The sequence below is a fragment of the Electrophorus electricus genome, chromosome 6, assembly GCF_013358815.1.
Source record: "Electrophorus electricus isolate fEleEle1 chromosome 6, fEleEle1.pri, whole genome shotgun sequence".
Classification (NCBI taxonomy): domain Eukaryota; kingdom Metazoa; phylum Chordata; class Actinopteri; order Gymnotiformes; family Gymnotidae; genus Electrophorus; species Electrophorus electricus.
In genome coordinates this window covers 9,548,124-9,568,772 of record NC_049540.1, presented here as the reverse complement: position 1 = coordinate 9,568,772, position 20,649 = coordinate 9,548,124, and the positions used below count along the sequence as shown (strand labels likewise).

General features: G+C 40.0%; 1 protein-coding gene and 1 long non-coding RNA gene across 6 annotated transcripts; one reads left to right on the top strand and one right to left on the bottom strand.

Annotated features, from left to right (window-relative positions):
• Window positions 1-697: 697 nt before the first annotated feature.
• On the bottom strand, window positions 698-8,960 carry LOC113587062. Its single transcript, XR_003411693.2, has 2 exons — window positions 8,888-8,960; window positions 698-4,329 (listed from the first exon to the last, which is right to left on the bottom strand). It is a non-coding gene; the product is annotated as an uncharacterized LOC113587062 (long non-coding RNA).
• On the top strand, window positions 5,420-19,874 carry si:dkey-251i10.3 (uncharacterized protein LOC553498 homolog). Of its 5 annotated transcripts, XM_027025554.2 has the most exons (15): window positions 5,420-5,698; window positions 9,496-9,540; window positions 9,649-9,754; window positions 10,108-10,178; window positions 10,635-10,848; window positions 13,260-13,415; window positions 13,603-13,722; window positions 14,109-14,203; window positions 14,965-15,088; window positions 15,180-15,257; window positions 15,646-16,057; window positions 16,792-17,246; window positions 18,506-18,690; window positions 18,883-18,982; window positions 19,257-19,874. In XM_027025554.2, the coding sequence occupies exons 3-15, from the start codon at window positions 9,662-9,664 to the stop codon at window positions 19,515-19,517; spliced, it is 2,364 nt and encodes a 787-aa protein (XP_026881355.2). In that variant the 5' UTR covers window positions 5,420-5,698; window positions 9,496-9,540; window positions 9,649-9,661; the 3' UTR covers window positions 19,518-19,874. The 5 variants fall into 5 exon arrangements, with proteins under 5 accessions (XP_026881355.2, XP_026881340.2, XP_026881333.2 ...); XM_027025539.2 differs by lacking the exon at window positions 9,496-9,540; XM_027025532.2 differs by lacking the exons at window positions 5,420-5,698; window positions 9,496-9,540 and adding an exon at window positions 9,012-9,273 and having other exon boundaries at window positions 10,111-10,178.
• The last annotated feature ends 775 nt before the right edge of the window (window positions 19,875-20,649 follow it).

Here is a 20,649-nt window from a genome sequence, read left to right as displayed (position 1 = left end):
TAATACAGTATATGTGAGCACAAAGAGTAGGAGAGAAGCAACCAGATGTAAAGGGCTGACACCATCCGACACTAGGCAGCATGCAAATACAATGCGATGATGTCACATATATGCTGATTAGCACATGATGTCATCTAGTGACTTTCTGAGCAGGTTTTAGTTGCTTTTCAAAGTATTTGGCAACACTGCATTCTCAAAAACAAAGAACTGAACACACTGGGCTGATGGAGGATAGTAAATACATTTGTTTTCCATGCCCAATATTATTGTTTCACTCCTGAATGTTTCTTGTTAAAACTCTTGTTCAGCTCTTCCTCCTTCTGGTGGTGTAAAAGATTCTTCTTTTTTATATATATATATATATATATATATATATATATATATATATATATATATATATATATATATATATATATATATATATATATATATAAACTACAAATATATATTCCAACTCAAAATGGACCAAGCTGCATATCTGATGTGTTTGCACATTATGGTTTTTTGATTTTCACATTATGTCGATGCCATCAGTAAAATAACTAGCAGCACCATGACATGTACATCAGAAAGATCAGGATCAATGATTTAAAGAAAATCTTCAAATGCCATTAAAACACCTTTGTAACTAAAGTTCTAGTGCCTGTTAGACATGTATTTCATTTTTCTATCATTTTTTTCAGCAACGTTTTTTTTTGGGGGGAGGGGGGGCAAACATGAACATTTACTTGTTAATGAATTTGTGTCGTCATGTCATCCTAAAGGACCAAATTTGCCTATTTTGTTTGTGGCGTACTACACGATCATATAATGATGACTATTATTATACAGTGTAAATATTTGGATGGAAACCTTCATATCAAAGTAGAATGTAACCCCATGGTAATTAGAAAGGCAATATTATGATGAGGCATGAGCTCAGATAGTTAATTTAGCTTACTTGGGTTAGGTATTTGTCAACATATATATTTATATACAGTTGCAGGACATCTTATCCTACTGTGGGTCACTTAGGATCATCAGTTCTCTGTTTTATGATGTACATTTTTAGTACTGTAAAACTGGAGACCTTTGGATGTCCATATTCAAGATTAGGGTAGTTAATGTAAAATCCTGTTTTAAGAAGCTTTTCATTTTCTTCTGCTATTTATAGCCATATCTTACACATTCTTGTAGACAAATACCTTCTTAAACACATATAAAGAACTTATACATAATTTATTTTCACATTTTTCATAATCGCCCTGATCGAGTTCATATTAAAGGTTTATATTACAATATACAATAACTGTAGAAAACTGGGCAAAAGTGGAGCTGTTGTAGTAAAGGTATATTTGACATCTTTCAGTAACTAAGCAACCCTAAATTATATGCTGCAGTAATGTGTTTTTTTAATGGTGTTCTTTAGTTATCTGAGTTGGTTTTGTCTTTTTTATTACTGTTTAAAAAAGATTGTTTGCTTTGTGATGACTGCTGTTTTGAGGTAGGATATAAAGTTTTTTAATGTGTGTACAAGACCATTTTATACTTTTACTTGTCAAACACTGGACTAAAGTGAGTCTTCGTATATATCAAAGTTATCCTAGTGAGACACGAACAAGCAGCACAGTATACAGCATTACTGCATCTATTTTGTGACAAATGAGAATATTATCTTGTAAAAAACTAAAAGGTATTTAAAATCCAAACATCCCCTCCTAAATTCACATTTTATGAATTATATAAAAGGTAACCACTTAACAAGCAAAAAAAACCACTAAGTATAAAGTTGTCTCACTCTGTCAACCAAACATTACGGCTGACCGTTTTTGCAATCCTCTTTAAAATAAATCTAACTACCACTTCTCAAACTAGAAAAGAGATTTGCACTAAAAACATTTTGGTCTTCTTAAACAAATAGCAATATGACAGAAGAATTTGACAAATTCTAAAAGCATTGGTGTAACAAACAATAAAAGCTGTCTGTGCACTAGCATAATGTTGTTTAAAAAACAAGATTTTTGAGGACCGTTCTTTTCATTATTTGTGTATAAAAAGGTACAGAATGGATATTGTGCGATTACCCCAAGGCTCGGACAACAGCCTTGGATGTACACATAGATGCTGTTAAAGGAAATGGCATACGCGGAAATGTCCAAGTTCGAGGCACATCAAAATTGTACTTCCTGTTTCCTCACGTGATTGTTTTGGACAAATTGGAAACTGCTCTCACAGGCCTGTTGTGAGAGGAAAGCAGAAGATTAGATTGGCAGGTTGTCCCAGAAACATGAAGCCACTTTATAACAGTCTAAACCCGATGCAATACCCACTACATTTCTCCTGCAGACTCACTAGCTGTCCTTGCAATGTGTGCTAAAATATAAGCAGCTTTAGTACATGAAGATGGACTTTCCCTTCTTGCTTTGATATTTCGTTTTTATTCCTTGTCGCTGTGGCTGGTGTTGTTGCTACTGCCATTGTTGTTCTTTTACAAACAGGTCAACTGATTTCCAATGGCAAATGGTGACATGTTTCTGGGACAGGGCTTAAAATAATAAAATTGTTGACCATAAGTCACTAAGTGGCACGGCTTTTGTAATGCCTACCAATAGGAAAATGCTTTTCCTTTCAGTGTGTGACATCAGTTAAACTTAAAGAATTACAGTCCACACGTATATACTTAAAGTCATAATTATCCATAAAGGAAGTAGTAAGGTCATGAACCGTGCAAATATGAAGATATGTGATTTCCTTTATGGGTAATTATATGAGATCAACAATAAATAATTGCAATCATAAATAGTGATGATTTTTGATTTTTGGAAATAGTGGCTTTCCTGTGATAACTGCTTCGTGGTGTTATTGAAAGGTGTTGCAGTATGTCTAAAATTGTTGCGTGTTAGAGGAAGCATAAGTATGTGCCTTCATGTTATCTTCTTGGTGAGCTTGTTATTATTGAGAAGCTGAAGCCAGCCAATTGTGTTTTTGCACTAAAACCAAATTGCTTTTGTGATGTAGGTTATTTAAGCAAGCTTGTTGCGTCACTTTAAACGTGTGCATGAGGGTGATAGTTGGTAAGTCTTAGGGCTAGCGCTCTTATATGCTGATCTTTAACCTAGTGCAGCGTAGGAAGACCCCGGGAAAATAGCTCTGCTTCGTTCTGTGTCGCATACGGTTTGCAGCCACCCCATTCCTCCACCCCATCCTGCAGTGACATACCCCACTTTGCATATACAGCTATCTATAAACACCATGCATATATATTATACACAGAATAAAGAGAGAAATGAAAATTAAAAAACAAAAAAACAAAAAACAAAAAATAAATGAGCATAACAGATGAAAATTTCACCGTGCTCCCATATGCCACATTAGAGTATTTTTTACATGTCTGTGGACGAGACAGTCACGCATTTCTGAATCAGTGGGGTTGCATTAATTCATGAGGTCGCCTCGAGACTATTGGTCATATTATATTTTGGTTGTTTTTACTAAGTTTGTTTATTTTGTAAATTATTATTATTATTAATATTATTATTATTATATTATGGTTGTTTCTTGAAATCTAAAAAAGGCCTACATGCTTTGAGTCTTACAAATGCACCTTATTCTTGCCTGCCTGAAACCAACAGACAGGCCTTGTAATATCTCTAATTTAGCACCTTACTACACAGCATGATTTCACTTTATGCCAGTTTTGCTATACTTCCATGCATTTGATTTGAAATAAAAAAATAAACCTTATATATTTTGTGAAAACGTTCAAAGGGATGTGCCAAAGTTTGGAGGCGATCTCCCTAGTTTTTATGCTTTTAGTATTCTTTTATTTCTCTTCTCCTTCAGTTATTACAATGGTATGTCATGTAACCTTTCCTATAAATGTGTTTAAGGAAAAAAGAAAAAAATTTATTTCAGCAAACAGTATCATTACCTGCCATTTTACAGTAAGCCCTGTATTTCACGTATATTTACCAGTGATGTGTATTTGTTATTATACAGAAAATAGCCGTAAAAGCTTCATTATGTTACATAATATTGTGACTTTTTTCGAAAAACTGTGAAGACTTATCTTGCATATACTTTATACAGAAGTATTAAGCCTTAATACAAAAGACTAAAAAAAAGGAGTGGAAGAATAACTGATTGTTGCAAAGTAAGGATGATTTTTGGATGATTTTTTGTAAATGTTACCAGCACTTTTTTTGTAATTTTCACTCTCTGAGGTATTGTACAAGTTCACGCTGTTTGTGAAGTTTGAATATGAAGGAATAAACCTAGTAATTTCCTGTACTTCACAGAAGAGGACGATGTGTGTTTTCATTTCTTTAGAGGACAGCACACCCTCCAGGCCTGTTGAAGAAAACAAAGAAAAAAAAAAAAAAAACAGAAATAGTACAGCTTTAAAAAATCCCATTACATTGTACTTCACGAACTACAAATTCTCCAGTGAGATATCCTGAACATTTTAATAGTTCACAGACGTCATCACCAGTTTTTCGGTGAATGCTAATAACATTCCCCACATACCCACACAACTGAGTGAGAGTGTTCCTTAAACCTCTGAAAAAAATTAGATCATAAATTGTATTCTAAACATGAATTCTACTCTATCACTCTAGTTACATTTCCTACTGAATGTCCTTATGGCACACAACTATAGGCCTAATGGTTGTAAACTTAATCATTTAATCTGCACACATAAGAACCAATTAGGTCTATCACAGCTGAATGTATCATCCAAAATGAATTAACAGAATTGTTTCATTTTACTTACTTCATAATGAAGTGTATGTATAAGTTTACTATGGTTATCTGAAATTAACCTCAGCTGCTGTGTGTCCAATAGGTCTATATCAGTCCATATCATGATTGCACCACTAGTTGTTATTGTAATGGATATGCACATATAATGTTACTTTTAACTTAGAATTGGTGGTGGATGCCGTAAACAGCATGCATGCAATTCCATTTAACGGGATATATTTGCCCAGATGCTTAACCTATTTTGCTATTTGTTCTGTATATAGACTGCTTAAAGTAGCAAAAAGAATAGACAACTAAAAAGACATTTAAAAACAGACCAAGTAGTTTGGTCATTACATTAGTCATTGCGGATTCTGGGTGAAGCCAAACACTCACTTTGTCCCACACACATAAGAAGTGATAGACATCACAATGAAGCAATTTGACTGACAAACCTTATTCAAATGCTCGTCCTTTGTTTGATACTTTAGCCACTTTATTAGAAACACCATTTAGGTGCTCAATCAGATGTGTAAAGCACATCCGTTGCCACGCACAATTTGTGTTAGCATCCACTAGCCTTTCATCAGTTATTTACCACGAGATCACTGTTCACTGGAAATGTTTAGGGGGTGGATTGCTCTCAATCCAGCAGTGAGACTGACGTGTTTAAAAAAGAAAAAAAAAAGCCACACTGCTGTGCTTGATAAAGCCTCTCAGCACCCACAAACATGCAGCCATTCCACTATTAGTCAGTATTAATGCTGTGTTGAGAAATGACCACCACCAGAATAAAATCCAGTTAGCAGCAGACCTGTGGCCAGACACCAGTGAGAAATGAGGAAGCAGGCGACAAATGATGTATCTCAACAGATCAACAGCTAGGCTAGTCTATATTTTTGTCTTTTATATACTTCTCCCCGTTTCCTTCATCTACATCACTGGTCATTCCCTGGGATCTTCTTAAGATATAAAGGTAAGTGCAAGCTACATTCACTAGTCTTAAATAATGCTGTTGAATATTGCAATTTAAATTAGTGATATTAAGCAAATTATCTTTCTAATGCTTTGTCACATACCACTGTCATGCAGAGGGGCATCACTAGAGTTTATTATTAGGGGCTATAGCCCTGAATGTTATTATTTTCCAGGACAGTCCTAGAGTTTGGCAGAACGATTGCATTTGATAAGACTTTTATCAGTGATTATTAAGCACAAAACTGTTTTTAATGAGGATGCATCATGTAAATTTCACTCTTTCTATACTTGGGCACATTTGGATATCTTGAGTGCCTACCAACCCACAAAATTGTGAAGTAAGTCGGCCCAGGCAGTTTTTGTGGACTGCCTACGTCAGAAAAAAATGGGTTAAAACAAGCCTCAGATTTTGCTCCCCTTTCTACATCAAGAGGGGAGTCATTAGCATTATACCGTCCTCAGTGTGAGTATGGTCACCCACGGCTTCAGAACTACCTTTGCGAAGGTATGCCAAATCCTTGCACACACTGGACCCACTATCATTATGTTGAAGCTATGAGCTAAGTACAGAAATTGCTCTGTTGGCTGCCAAGCCATAACTGTCAGCAAAAACTTGTATATGTGTGCTAACTACTTTGTGTCTGACTGTCTTTCCAGATCCACAGTAATGTTAATACTATTAGTTTGTTAGGATAAAGTTCATCTTACATTAAACTAACAGGCAAATAACATAAGAGTAAAACTTAGGGTTAGTAAAATTAGCATGTTGAGCTAGGGGAAAATGGACTTTATGTCCATCTGTAATTTGGGAAGTAGGCTAATGAGGTATGTGTAGGTGAGTAGGTATGTAAGTGTATATCACTGCTAGAATGAGCAGAGTCACGGCATCAGAACAAACTCTGACTTGTTAAAACATATGTTGCACCACTGTTTTCTCCAGCAGCAGTGTTTCTCCCAAGGTTCAGAAGGAAGAGGGGCGGGGTGAACCGTGGTCTATTATAAGTTAAAGGACCAGGCTCTCAAACTGGCTGTTCTAAACAGGGCTGTTTTGACAAGTTCAGAAGGGTGCTATGCTTGATCCTTGTGATATTTTTGACCACAACATGCCACAGACATTTCATTAAGACCCCAGGGAACTGTGATAACTTGTATTAAGGGAGTGTAATAGGTCCTCTTTAAAAACAAGTTGCGATCAGAAAAGAGGGGGAAAAATATATCTGGTCAACAAACAATCGACTTAATATTATGTCCAATATAAGATCTGAAGAGCTAACTTGGTGGCCCATTTCCTGATGCTATATCTAAAAGCAGACTATGCAGGAGGCTTTTGTTTTTCTTCATATAATACATATGCTTATTAATCAATGAATGTTGGTATTCATCCAATAAGGACAAATGTTGATTATGAAGATTATTTAAATCATGATAAAAAAATTCCATTCACAATTGTAGAACCTAGAATTAGTAATGTAACTGAATAAAGGTTATATTAATATAAAGAAATCAATGCACAAAATATGAATTTTCATTAGATACAATACACCGTTATACACTGTTATAACGAAATGAGTCTGCATTTGTAGAATGTGAATATAGTTAACCTATGCCTCAACCATCTACCATCCATCCCTGCAAACACAAGTCAAGATGGAAAATACTGACGTGTAACCACTATTAAAGTGCCACAAACAGCCTGCACTGAACTTTCATGTTTACACAAACACAACTAATATGTCATGAGTTTGAATTCACTTTGCACATAGAAATTTACATATTGTAAACCGAGTCTTGTTTACCCCCTCAGTTGTACATTTATCCCATGCACTATGTACATTGTAAACTGTGTGTGTATGTGTGTGTTTGTGTATATACACACACACACACACACACACACACACACATTTTATATATATATATATATATATATATATATATATATATATATATATATATATATATATACACATACATACATATGTGTGTGTATATATGTATGTATGCGTGTGTGTGTGTGTGTGTATATATGCACACACACACACACATATATATATACACACACACACACACACACAAGTATATTATACTAATATATTATTACTTTGGTCTATGCTGACTGAATTTAAATTGTGTAAACCTGAGTACAACAAAGTGCTCTTTGGTTTGAATAGCTGAAAAGTGAAACGGATAATAATTATTAGTTTGTACTCAGTCTCTGTTGTTAAAAACTTTAAATCAGTAATTACTGTGGATCTATACATTAATCAAAACCCGTTTTTTTGTTTAGCATAGCATTGCTTATTTCAAGAATTAAGATTCGCTATCTTTTACTTCTGCGACGCTCCCAGTGAGATCCAGCAGATTACTTAGATAGTAACAAGGAGAGTATCACGTGACAAATGAAAGGCCCTGTAGCGTTCACATCTGGCACTTCACAACTGAATTTGAATCACGATAAAAATCGTTTGTCGCTAGAATTCTGGAGACAATAATCGTTTGACAAAATTCACATTATTGCCCAAGTCAACCTAACAGCCACATTTTATTACATCTCTTTAGAAGATTTCGGAGAGTAACTTAAGTGTACTTAAGTGTTAAAGGTGTAGAGGTAGTAAAAAATTCACTGTAGTTCTCCAGAGAAACAAGGAAATATCTGTGCAAGCAGGGTACACTGAAATTCATAATATCCATACACATGATAACCATGAATTAGTTATTATATATTAATACACAGTTTATTCAGAATTAATTATTCTGAATATATTAACACACATTAATAGTTCCTTCAAAAGCAATGTAGAAAACAATTTTAAGCCCACTTAAGTAGTTACATTTTCGCACTACTCGATCTGAGCAGACAAACACTCCTCTGATAGAATCATTTCCATTGTTAGGAATCTGCGACCTGTTCTCTCGAAGAGATGGCGGGGGAGGAAGAGGAAGAGGGGGAATAACATGCGCGCACTTCTCACGTGCATTTGTGTCTTTTGTTCAAACCTGCGGGCAGTTAGAATTTTGAATAAAGTTCTCTCGACAAGTGAAATTATTGTTAGTTTATGAACTCAGATGTCTATCGCACTAGTAAAAAAAATCGCATACTTTTTTCTGTTCCCTCAATCACTCATGTAAAGTCTTAAACTCGTATTTATATATAATTGTATAGTATTTTTTAATCAATATCTTCACTTACCGAGTGTCGCGCACATCGTTCGGAGTCACGAGGTCCTACTGCTTTTTGTTTGCGAGCGCGTGGTAGAACGTCTGTAGTGGAAAGTGATTGGACGCGCACGTCCTATGTAATCTTCGCGCGCCAAATACGTCATTAGGAAGTTAGCAAGCGTTGTGACAATCCCTTTAACTGATAGTGATAAACGGTTTAAAAAGCAAAGCAGTTAATTTAGTTTATAGCCACATCGTTTAACTACTCTTGAGCGTTAGCTTTCTGAGCCAGACTCCGAGCCTGTGGTGGGAAAGCAAACAAGCTTGTTATCTGCAACCTTTCTGCTCGACACGTGTGTCGCTGGGCGACATGGCTAAATTCAGCACAGCACGCAAGAAAGAAGACTCCATGAAAAGGTTTTTTTTTGTTTGTTTGATATTTTCCTTTCTGGACATACTCGTTACGAGTAGATTTATATGTACTATCATGTTTGGGATAGTTGAGTGACATATTTGGCTAGCTAACTAGCTGCTTAACATTAATTGGATCCAAGGTGTAACGTAGCACGTTTATGCGAAAGGAATATGATAGTCTGCATGTTGCACATCTAGCTAAACTGTAACCCTTGATTTTTCCAGTAAAGGAGTAATGTTTCCAAAGTTTCAGCGCTGGATCTTCTGACTGTAATAACATATGTTAGCTAGCTTATCTGTAAGCATAAATATTAACTGCATGGTTGTGCACGTGTTCATTTTTAAAACTAACTTGAATCGGGTTTTTTTCTTCCTTAGCAAACGTGTCAGAATGGCAGCTGCGGCCATGAATGATGTGGAAGATGATGACGAAGAGCAGCTGTCACCGGATGATGAAAACGTAATCAGTGCCAGTGAAGATGAGGTAATATCACACTCAGTGTTAACACTGTCCACATAGCTGTGGGCCACAGACAGCAGCCACTCGGAGTTTGGAGAGATTGTTCTGTTCATTTATGAGTCCTTAAAAACAAACAGGATGCACTTGTCTGCTCACAGCAAATCCTTATGCAAACTGTAATAGGAAGGACCACAAAACTACCTACACAGACAAGACACAAAGATTACTTGTGACATGGGAGAAAAGCTTAGCCGGACCAGTCAAGAAGTCTCATCATCACAGTAGTAAAGAGAGAGCACAGTTAATTCCCTGCTAGTGCTTCCTGCCTGTCATTTTGTTTAGGGATATGTATGTGTTTTATTTATATATATAAAAAGGAGGGCAGTGACGATGAGAGGAAACATGCCAAGTTATTGGAGGCCATCAGCTCTCTGGGAGGAAGGAGAAGGTGAGAATATGACTTGAATCATGTTTCATCCACCATAATTACTCATCTAACACAAGCTCCCTCAAAGTATACATTTCACATTCTTACTTATTTTCTACCATTTCCATGCTAAATTGAAAATTGGGAAATGACCATTGTCAACAGTAAATGTTAAAACTATTATTAAGCATGTTTATGTTGGATAACCATGGGGAAAATCTAAAACATTTGAGAGAAAACAGTGATAAAGCAAGATGAGGCAAATTTATTTGTATAATGTAGCTTATTTGTGTAATAACTTTTTGTATAATTTTATGCACAGAGGTAATTTAGAGTGCTTTGCATAAACAAAAATACAAGCATACAAGCAAAAGTACAAGTTTAAAAATACTTAAGTAAAAAGAGAGAATCGGACAATAATTTAAAAAAGGAACAACCAATATAGTTCTCATTTCTCATCACAACTTCTGCATGCAGGAAGAAGCATGTGGAGAGGTCAGAGGCGAGTGTCCAGGTCTCTGAATTCTCAGTCACCGCGGGAGGAGCTGAAGAGAAGATCAACCTGTGCGATCTGTTGGGCACCATGGAGAAGACTCCTGGAGCCCCCAGTAAGACCAAGAAACAGCTGAGGAACCTGCAGAACTGCAAAGAGACGCTGGAGCTGCCACTCAGTAAACAGCAGACAGAGAAGGTGGGTGCTTAGTCGATGAACAGGTGTAATCCAGTCTTGGCATTATCTTTGCAATAACATGCAAATACAACAGAAAGATGTTGTTAAATCTGTAAACATGAACACCACATGAACATTCTATAAAGTGAGCGTTTTCCTTGTCTCATGGAGCCAGGTGTGATCTTGAAACTAGAGTAGATGTCTTGAGGTGCTCTGTTGCAATTTTGCTGGCTAGCAAGCACCAACAAAAAAAAAGATTTGTTAAAGTATCCTTAATGTGAAGTCTTAAATGGATTTTTCAGAAATAATGTTAGTCTAAAAGAGAGTTTGAGAAATATTCTATTCAGTTCTGTTAGAAATGTTTGATGCACAATATGTCTATTGAAATCAGTTCAATACTATTTCCACCTCTTGTGATATTTTGAGCAACATTCTGACATTGAGATCTGCCTTTGAGGCACTGAATTGGTTTAGAAATGTCAAACTAAGTTCACTTTCATCTTAGTAAGTTTATATTTGGGGGGGCACAGTGGCTTGGTGGTTGCCACATTTGCCTCTCAGCACCAAGCTCTTGGGTTCTGGTGCTCATCTGGGAGGAGTTTCCATGTTCTCCCTGTGTCTGCGTGGGTTTCCTCCGATTTCAGCCCACCTTCCAAAAACATGAATATAAATTAAAATTGGCTACCATAAGAATTGTCCTGATTGTGTGAGTGACTGTGTGTCCGCATGCTCAGTGATGGTTGGTGCGCTGTCCTGGGTGTCCTTCCTCCCCTTCCTGCACCCGGTGTACTCCCACAGGAGGCTGTGGTTTCCAGCTGAGGGTAGACTGTGCATATTTGGCTGCTACTTCTCACCAGTGTTCTGATTGGATGTAAAAGCTGTATGTTGATTGTAAACCATCATTGATTTGACAAAGGTGCAATATGTATAACTTCATTCACACATTTGTTGCTAGCCAGCATCTCTTAAAAAAAAAAAAGCAACATGTCTGTGTTGAGTTCTCCACTGGAATTTGGAATTCGCTCTTATCTTCTCCAAAGAGCCTAACTGTTGGTGTGGTGATGCAGAGCCCAGGTTATAGTCACCAGGAACAATTTCAATAATTTTGGTCATTTTGAGAAGATGTTGTTTCTCCTACTGCAGTTCAAAATCAAAGACAAGTGGATTTATGTAGCACTTTTTATAACACATGTTGTCACAAAGCAACTTTACAAATGCTTGGGTCTAAATCCCTAATGAGCAGCTCGATGACAGCTGTGGAAAGGAAAACTCCCTGGGCGGAATTAAGGAAGAAACCTTGGGAAGACCGAGACTCAAGAGGGAACCCATACACCCATCCACCTTGGACAGCCCACCTAATGGGCAATGGTAGCTCAGTACTTGACTTGTAATCAGGAGGTTGCTGGTTCAAGTCCTACCACTGCCAAGTTGCCACTGTTGGGCCCCTGCAAGGACCTTAACCCTCAATTTCTCAAGCTGTACTCAGTCATAATTCTAAGTCGCTTTGGATAAAAGCGTCAGCTAAATGCTGTAAATGTAATGAATATTACATTATGTTTAGTCCCAGTAGCCAGTTCAGGATAGGATTGGGCCTCTTAGATATTTTGTTGGGTCTAGGGTGGGTAAGCATTTTCTGCATCCACTGGAGTAGATGGAGTGGGTGGATGGATATGGCAGCAATAGTTCATCTACTGGTGGCATTAGAACATTTTCTGCCATCATCTTGGATGCATTGTCACCGATGAGCAGATCAAGTCTAGTGTTCACATTATCTCCACAGTAACATGCAACAGTAAGATGTGGTCAGATCTGTACAGATGGACACCACACGAACAGTCCATGTGGTGTCCAGCTACTGTTTATGAACAGTCCATAAACAGCAGATGTCAGTGATCAGCATAAAGTTTCAGCAGCTCTGTCTATAGCAGAAGAACTGAAAGGGAGGGCCAGAGGGTGACCACAGTCTGAGGCTCTCTGAGACATTACAGTCCACCCACATCACTGTCTCAAACTCGAGGGAATACATGAAATGGCTGCATGACATCAGGCCCTCAGATTACCAGAAAACTTTCTAACCAGGGACCCCAGGCTCTGTACCTTTTATACGGGAAGCTAAGCAAAAGTTTAAATAAATAAATCTTTAACATGGATTTAAAAATTGAGTGTGTCTGAGTTCATCTAATTTATTTTGTTAACTCTCCAAGCCAATATTCCTATTACTGAAAGGCTTCTTTGGAGATAATAGGTGCCATCTTACCTGGGGAATGTGTTTGTAAAGTATATTTGACAATGAATGCTTGTCTGTTCTCTTGGTGAATATTGTCACTGACATTATGGACCTAATCCCTGGGGTGTCTGGGTGTGTTTGTGTGTGTCTGGGTGTGTGTGTGTGTGTGTCTGGGTCTGTGTGCATTGTAACTGTACCTCCACAGATCCAAAGGACAGTGGCCTATGAGAAAAGCACTAAAGAAGTGTCCCGGTGGGAAAGTGTTATCATCCAAAACCAGAAGGCGGAGCAGCTGGTCTTTCCGCTCAAGCAGGAGCCAGCAGGACCTAAACGCATGGAACAAGTGGTGGCCGGCTGGAAGGTGTGTTTGTGTTTGTGTGTGTGTACATTAAAAAATGGCATTTAAACAGGAGCAGCAACCTTAGAAGCCTCCAAACCTCTGTGCACTGGAGAGTAGTGTCCTGCAGAGTTACCGTGCTGTTGGTAAACTCAAAGCCTGTTGGAGGCGCCACCGTTTCCTGACCATGTCTTTCCTTCTGTCAACCCAGGCTCAGACTCCACTGGAGCAGGAGATCTTCAGCATCCTCCACAGTAACAAACAGCCTGTGCTTGACCCTGTGCTCACCCCCATGGAGAAGGCCGCAATAAAGGCCATGAGCCTCGAGGAGGTGAGGCCCACCATGGGCTGACTGACTGACAAAAATGAGATGTAGTTACTTACAAAATTGCCGAGTTATGGTAGCAAACCCTGCACATCAAAAACTATACTAATATATGTAGAATCTGCTAAACATATAGGATTCACAAGAAATCCCCCCCCCCCACCCCAATAAAAAAAAAAACTCAGCTTGAAAACTTCAAATTAGATACGTTGTTTTCCTAAAACTGATACAGCAACTATGAACGGACAGTAATGACATGTGGAATCTCACTATTGCTGTTACTGCTCAGTGCTTACATTATTTGACATGATCCTGGATGTCGAATTTCGAACACATGTTGGTGGTTTGTTCTGTGCTCCGTGTTTAAAAACATGGCTGCTTTTACTTTGCAGGCGAAGATCCGGCGTGCGGAGCTCCAGAAGGCGAGGGCCCTCCAGTCTTACTATGAGGCAAAAGCCAAGAGAGGGAAAAGGATCAAGAGCAAGAAGTAAGTCTGGAATATCTAACAGCTGGAATCAAATCAAGTGACTCGGAGAATAACCATGAAGGAGCTAGAGAGCTGCACGAGGATGAAAACCTGTGCCGCCCCCCCCCGTGCCTCAATGCTAGCTCATAGCCTGTGTTGCCTAGCAGCGTGCCCTCCCCATCCCTGTGTACTTGACCCCTGTCTACAGCCCATCCTTATGCAGCACTGAGACACATTCAACTGATTAGGAAATATTAGACTGCCATAGTAAACCTGTGCTTAGGCAAACTAAAATGTAATGCTTAGTACCGAGTGTTATGTCCATCTACTTTCATGTTTGGAAACCAGACATCGCTTTTGGCATTACTAATTTCAAAATGTAGTCACTCACTTTTCTGATCAAGGGAACTACTAACATCTACTAACATGACACAAGACTCAGTCAGATGAAAGTCCTCAGTACAGATGCTGAGACTCTGGGCTAAAGTACAGGGAACTCTACTCACACTGTCACTATAGTGTTCACAGACATTTTAAATTACCATTCCCATGTTAACACTGTATCCCTATTCCTGTTGTCATCGTGGGAATGTTTTTGTTTGTCCCCATACCTGCAGATTACTAAAGTATTAGCGCTATTCCCATTCCTACGCAGCTCTCCAGAATGAACAGTCCATTTCAGGATGGTTTTTCAGCTGTAGTTGTAGTGAAATTTAAAAGCAGCAGTATTCTCTTTCTAACATCTCCCTTTTTTATCATCTCTCATTCTCACTCACTCTCAGGTACCATAGGGTACAGAAGAAAGCCAAACAGAAGGAATTCCTGAAACAGTTTGACGAGATGATGAAGACGAACCCCACTGCAGCTCTGGAGGAGCTGAAGAAGATGGAGCTGTCCAGGATGGAGGTTTGTCTCGGATGACGGCAGCGAGGGATCTTTTAATCTACAAAAACAAGCTCTGAAGCTACATTTCCTCTTCCTTTTTCCCCCCACACAGGAGAGAATGTCCCTGAAGCATCAGAACAGTGGCAAATGGGCCAAGTCAAGGGCCATCATGGCCAAATATGATGAGTCGGTAAGAGTGCTGAACACTCCGGAACATTCTCAGCATCTCATCATTGCCCTACGCAGGGCAATTTTAGCTACAGTGTAGACACAGCTGTGCATGTTTCCAAGGGGCGAAACAGTAGAGATTTCTTTGCATCACTGAGGGTTCTCTGGTTCGAACCCTTGCTTGTAGATGAGGTAGTTAGCACTTTCCTCTGAGCATGTCACAGAATGGGCAACGGCTCGAAAAGATGTGCTAGGCTTTCGGATGATCTACCAGTCAGTAGCTGTCATCTGACAGAGAACTAGCTAGCTGGTGTGTTGGAATTGACATGACGACAACAGTTGTGGTAAAAATGACGTGTGTGTGCAGTGCTTCTGTTGTGACATGCATGACCCAAAATCTCTGTGTTCAGGCTCGCAGCGCCATGCAGGAGCAGCTACAGCTGAATAAGGAGTTGACTCAGAAGCTTGTGGTTCCTTCTGATGACGAGGAGGAGAGGAGAGCAGAGGAGGAAGCAAATGCTCTTCCTGACTTTGTGAACGAGGCCGAGCCTGTCCCTGACTCCGCGAATCCGTGGATGAGGGGTAAGCTGACCAGCGAGGCTTCAGGACCGGACGTCAGCGATGTCGCAGCGGAGCCAGGCGTCAGCGATGTCGCAGCGGAGCCATCATCGGGCCAAGAGGGAGAACAGCACAGGGAGGAGGAGGAGGAGGAAGAGCAGGAGGAGGAAGAGGAAAAGTTGCTCAGGGAGTTTGAAAGGAAGCGTAAACTGAGGCGAAATGAGGAAGATGATCTGGCCCCACAGCCCCGAGAGGAGCGAGGGAGTGAGTGGTCGTTGCCGGCCTCCGTGGTGCTAATACCGCATCACTGCAGGACTCTGAACACCTCCCTGATTCAGCACACCTGAGCCAAACCATCAGCTAATTATCAGAGCCATTTTTGAGCCCTTGGTTACATGGAACGCGTAGTAGGACTCCGGTGCTCTGGGCCCACAGGACCAGAGTGATGGCAGGCCTGCCCTGAAGTCTGCCTGCGTGGCTCCAGTCCTAGAGCCCACTGTGGTTCCCTGTCTCCTGCATGTCTGACATGCTGCTTACGTCAGCGCATCTCCAGCACTCACACCCCTAACGCGCCTCTTGCAGCTCACCACTGCCACCGTGATAATTGGCTCCTGAGATGTGTGCGGTGAAGCGGACACACCATCACATCTGCGCCCACTCTAAAAAAACAAAAAAAAAAAAACAAACTCGATAATTAACTGATGGGTTTAATCACTAGCATTAGAGGAGGAAAAATACACACAAACGCAGTCCTGTTCTATGCTAGTATGATGATATTTGTGTAGCACTGTTCATACATGGTATTTAGCTCAAAATGCTTCAAAGAGCATGTAAGTTCAGAATATTATAAATAAGCAATAGTTTTTTTTACACGGTATTTTTATTTAATGCAGTTTGAATGTCTGGTCTTCAGCAATAGCTCATACATGGTTATTCTCCTGCTCACTTCCTGTAACCACATGACCAAAATTTTCGCTCCACTGGCTCTCTCTTGTCAGGATCCTCGCCAGTGGACATGGTAGAACAGGTGACCAGAGAAGAAGTGGTCGGTGAGGATGTGGAAATTTCTGATGACGAGGAGGAAGATGACGAGGAGGAAGATGACGAGGAGGAAGGAGCTGAGGTCGTCTCGGAGTTTAACAGCCTTTTTAACCGACTGATGCAGAGCGGGAGGGCGGAGCCACAGCAGATCCAAGCAGAGGAGGCGGAGCTGCTGGACGAGGGGCTCGTCTATGTCCGGACCATGGACGACCTGGAGGCCCTGGGGCAAGATGAAATGGCAGGACCCAGCAACGCTGTGCCTGACCCACACACACAAACTCCCAGTGCAGAGGCTACTACTGAGCCACCCAGCAAGAAGAAGAAAGAGATTGACCCCAAGGAAGTGCTCACTAAAGAGGCCAAAACCATCACGGTCCCTCTGGTGCTGACTGCAGTGGAAGAGGAGGAAGAGGTTTAGAAAGGATTGTTTTTAATTCATGCATTGATTTCAGTTGCTAACATCCAAAGATTTAGTCAAAAATTGAAACAGCCCTTAATCCCTCCTTGTTAAAGATGACAGATGCTTTAATTTTTTTTTATGTTCAGGAATTACATTTCTGACTCTAAGAACACTTTATTGATCCTGTAGGAAATTGCAGCATCACATTTCTGTACAAATTGCACAAGAGAAGACTTAAAATCAGAATAAATAGGGCAGGGTTGTAGATATGAGAAGTACAAAGGTGCGGTACAAATGAACTATAAACCTTTAATATTATAAGAGTTAGCAGGGTCCATATACATATATAACTTATGTACACGACTTGTGCAATAGCAGCCATGGAATGTGCTCCAAGGACTGCAAACATCAGTATTGCACTAAGAAACATGTTAGGTGATAAAACAACACAAGTGTGAAATGTGTATATACATAAATGACTATGTTCATGACAAACATTTGCAGCATTTAGCAGTCGCTCTTAGCCAGAGCAACTTACAAAAGTACTTTGTCATTTACTTATAGAATGTATCCAAGTACAGTACAGTAGGTTAGAGTTCAAGATACCAATGAACTAGAATACCGTTGAAATACTGGGATCAATGCTGATGCCTAGAAGTGCAAAATATATAAGCTCTATCTCAGACAACAATAAGTGCAGTAAACAATAAGTATTGGAGTTAGAGAACATGGGAGCAGTCAGGAAAAACGAGCTGCATAAGTGATTATTGCACTAATGCAGTAAACAGGAAAATATTAACAATAGTAGTCACAGTGACAAAATTGGTCAGACTAGAGAGTAGAAATAAAGTGAACTTGGTAGCAGGTCATATAAAAGTAACAGTGCAACACAATAATATAAATGATAGTATGAACCAGACATGAAAGAGTATGGTATAGCTCAGCTCAGTTTAGACAGCAGGAGATCAGAAGAGCCCCTGCAGTGACTCATTGTAGAGTCTTATTGCAGTGAGAAGAAAAGATTTCACATGGCGCTCCCTCGCACAGCTGTATCGGTCTTCCGCTGAACATGCTTCTGTTTGCCCACTATAGTGTACAAGGGGTGTGATGCATTGTCCATAATAATTAGCAGATTATTAAGTGTCCAGAGTGTCCAGTTTGACTCCTACAACAGAGCCCGCCACCTTAATCAGTTTGTTCAGCTTTATGTTGCCATAAAAAGGGAACCTCAGAGACCAGAGCCACTAAAAAAACCCATTTTCCCCCCTCAGAGCTTTGCTGAGCAGGCAGCCATCATTAAGGAGGCCTTTGCAGGAGATGATGTCATCTCTGACTTTCTGAAAGACAAGAGGAAACAGGAAGAGGCGGGGCGACCCAAAGTGGTGGACCTGACCTTGCCTGGCTGGGGGGAGTGGGGTGGAGTCGGCCTCAAACCCTCCCGTCAAAAACGCAGGAAGTAAGAAAGATGACAATAATGGCAAATGAAAAGTCGCCGTGTCATGTGTTCTTCCCAGGTCTGTGTTTGACTTCTGAGAAAGACTAGTGACAATAAAAAACAGTTACTAACACCATGGCATCACTGCCGATGGTGAGCATAATGTCCACAGTTCTCTGCTCCTTCCTCAAGTGTCTTCTCTTGTTGCTGTAGATTTCGGCTGAAAGCAGCTGCTGCCCCTCCCAGGAAAGACCAGAAGCTGCCCGCAGTCATTATCTCAGAGAAACGGAATGCCTCTATAGCTGCCCACCAGGTACACCGGAGCTTTGCCAGCCTGCAGGACAAACACACACCCCATTGATCAGGGGTCACTTAGTCTTCCAAGCTGCACTTCAGCATTCCTGTGTGCACCTGTAGCCATTATCATTTCTGTCTACATGGAATTCTTGCAGTCATTTTTGCTTTGCATGCAAATTTGCAATATGCAATTTGCATACCAAATTGTAGTCTAAATACATCTTCAAGGTGTTTACTATCTAGAATAAGCATTTTTCAACAGTGCTTTGTGGCTTTGTGTACATTTGCAGGTGAGCCAGCTCCCGTTTCCCTTCCAAAACAGCGCGCAGTTTGAGAGTTGCATGCGCTCCCCTGTCGGCCAGACGTGGAACACCCAGAACACGGTGAAGAAGCTGACCGCCCCCAGGGTGGTCACCAAGCTGGGCGCCATCATCCAGCCCATGGCCAAAGAGGACTTTCTGAAGCAGAAGAAGGGCCCAGAGGCGGCCAAACAAGGTGCCATACCGCTGAGGGGGACCCGAAAGAAAGGCAAGAAGAAAGATTCCAGGTGAGGGAGAGCAGGAGCACGGAGATCCCAACATCTGAGGAAGAAGAGTAAGGAAGAGGGAGAGGACTGGCTGTACTCATGTCATGTTGGCTGTTGCCTTTCTGCAGCAAAATGTTTATTTATCATTCACTGGAATCCACTGAAAGAAAGGAATGAAGAGGCATCGATTTTCCCCCCCTCCCCCTTCAGTTTTGGAGAAAGCCCTATCGTGTGTCTAGAATACCAGCTACACTGAGACATCCCAGCTCCCCGTTCACAGCATGCAAAGACTGACAGAAGAAACTGCTCTGCCTCTGCCCATGTGGCTGTGATGTCCATCTTCTGTTAACAGTTCATTATTAAACTATAACTGCTTAAACTTCTCGTTTATCGTTCTGCCTGTTGTCACCCACGCTGTTTTTCCATCAGCACATAATGCTACAAGGGGTCATGAGCTTTTTCCATACTTTCTACCTTGAATATTGAAATTCTGTCCAGTATATTAATCATATAAAACCACTTTTTCTGAAATAAGAGAAATAAATGTTCTTTTTTTTTTTTTGTAGTAAACTAGTTTTTGTATGGTGTAATGTTTCTTTTATTTATGGTAAAGTCCTGGTAGCTGAAACTGGTTATGGGCGCTAAAAAAAAAAAAAAAGTGTTCCTTTTGTGTCAGACAAGGAGCCACTTGGGTGTGGACAGAAGATGGGTGGAGCCACTGGCAGTAGTGATGGTGTTACATTCTGAGGTAAACAAAAGCCCATCCCTTTCCCGTACGCAGAATGACTCATCTAGTGTTGTGCTATATACACTCAACACCCATACAGAAACCACTAGCCTACTTCTACATGCGTTGGCCACATTAGGTGCAGCTACCTTATAAAAAATTACTGACCGGAGTCACACTGTCCACTTCATCACCTGGTATTGTTGCTGTCTCAAAATGATCCAGTCAGTAATGTTTCTCTGATCACTTTCGATGTAGATCTAGAGGAGGGTTACCACAATCTGCATAGCAACAGCAATGTTGTTGTCTGTTAACTGTAGCTGAATTGTTTCCAATAAATAAATGTTTAAGTGGTTTACTGAAGTGTAATTTGGAAGAAAAAAAAATCTGAATCTAATTTGAAAAAAAGATGCAATCACTGTGAACATAT

Bases quoted from the DNA above. Each gene is read 5' to 3' on its own strand.
- si:dkey-251i10.3 (XM_027025522.2), top strand. From the start codon at position 9,227: ATGGCTAAATTCAGCACAGCACGCAAGAAAGAAGACTCCATGAAAAG. The intron at 9,274-9,648 runs GTTTTTTTTTGT...TTTCTTCCTTAG, and splicing joins AAAGAAGACTCCATGAAAAG to CAAACGTGTCAGAATGGCAG. The intron at 18,691-18,882 runs GTAAGAAAGATG...TTGTTGCTGTAG, and splicing joins TCCCGTCAAAAACGCAGGAA to ATTTCGGCTGAAAGCAGCTG.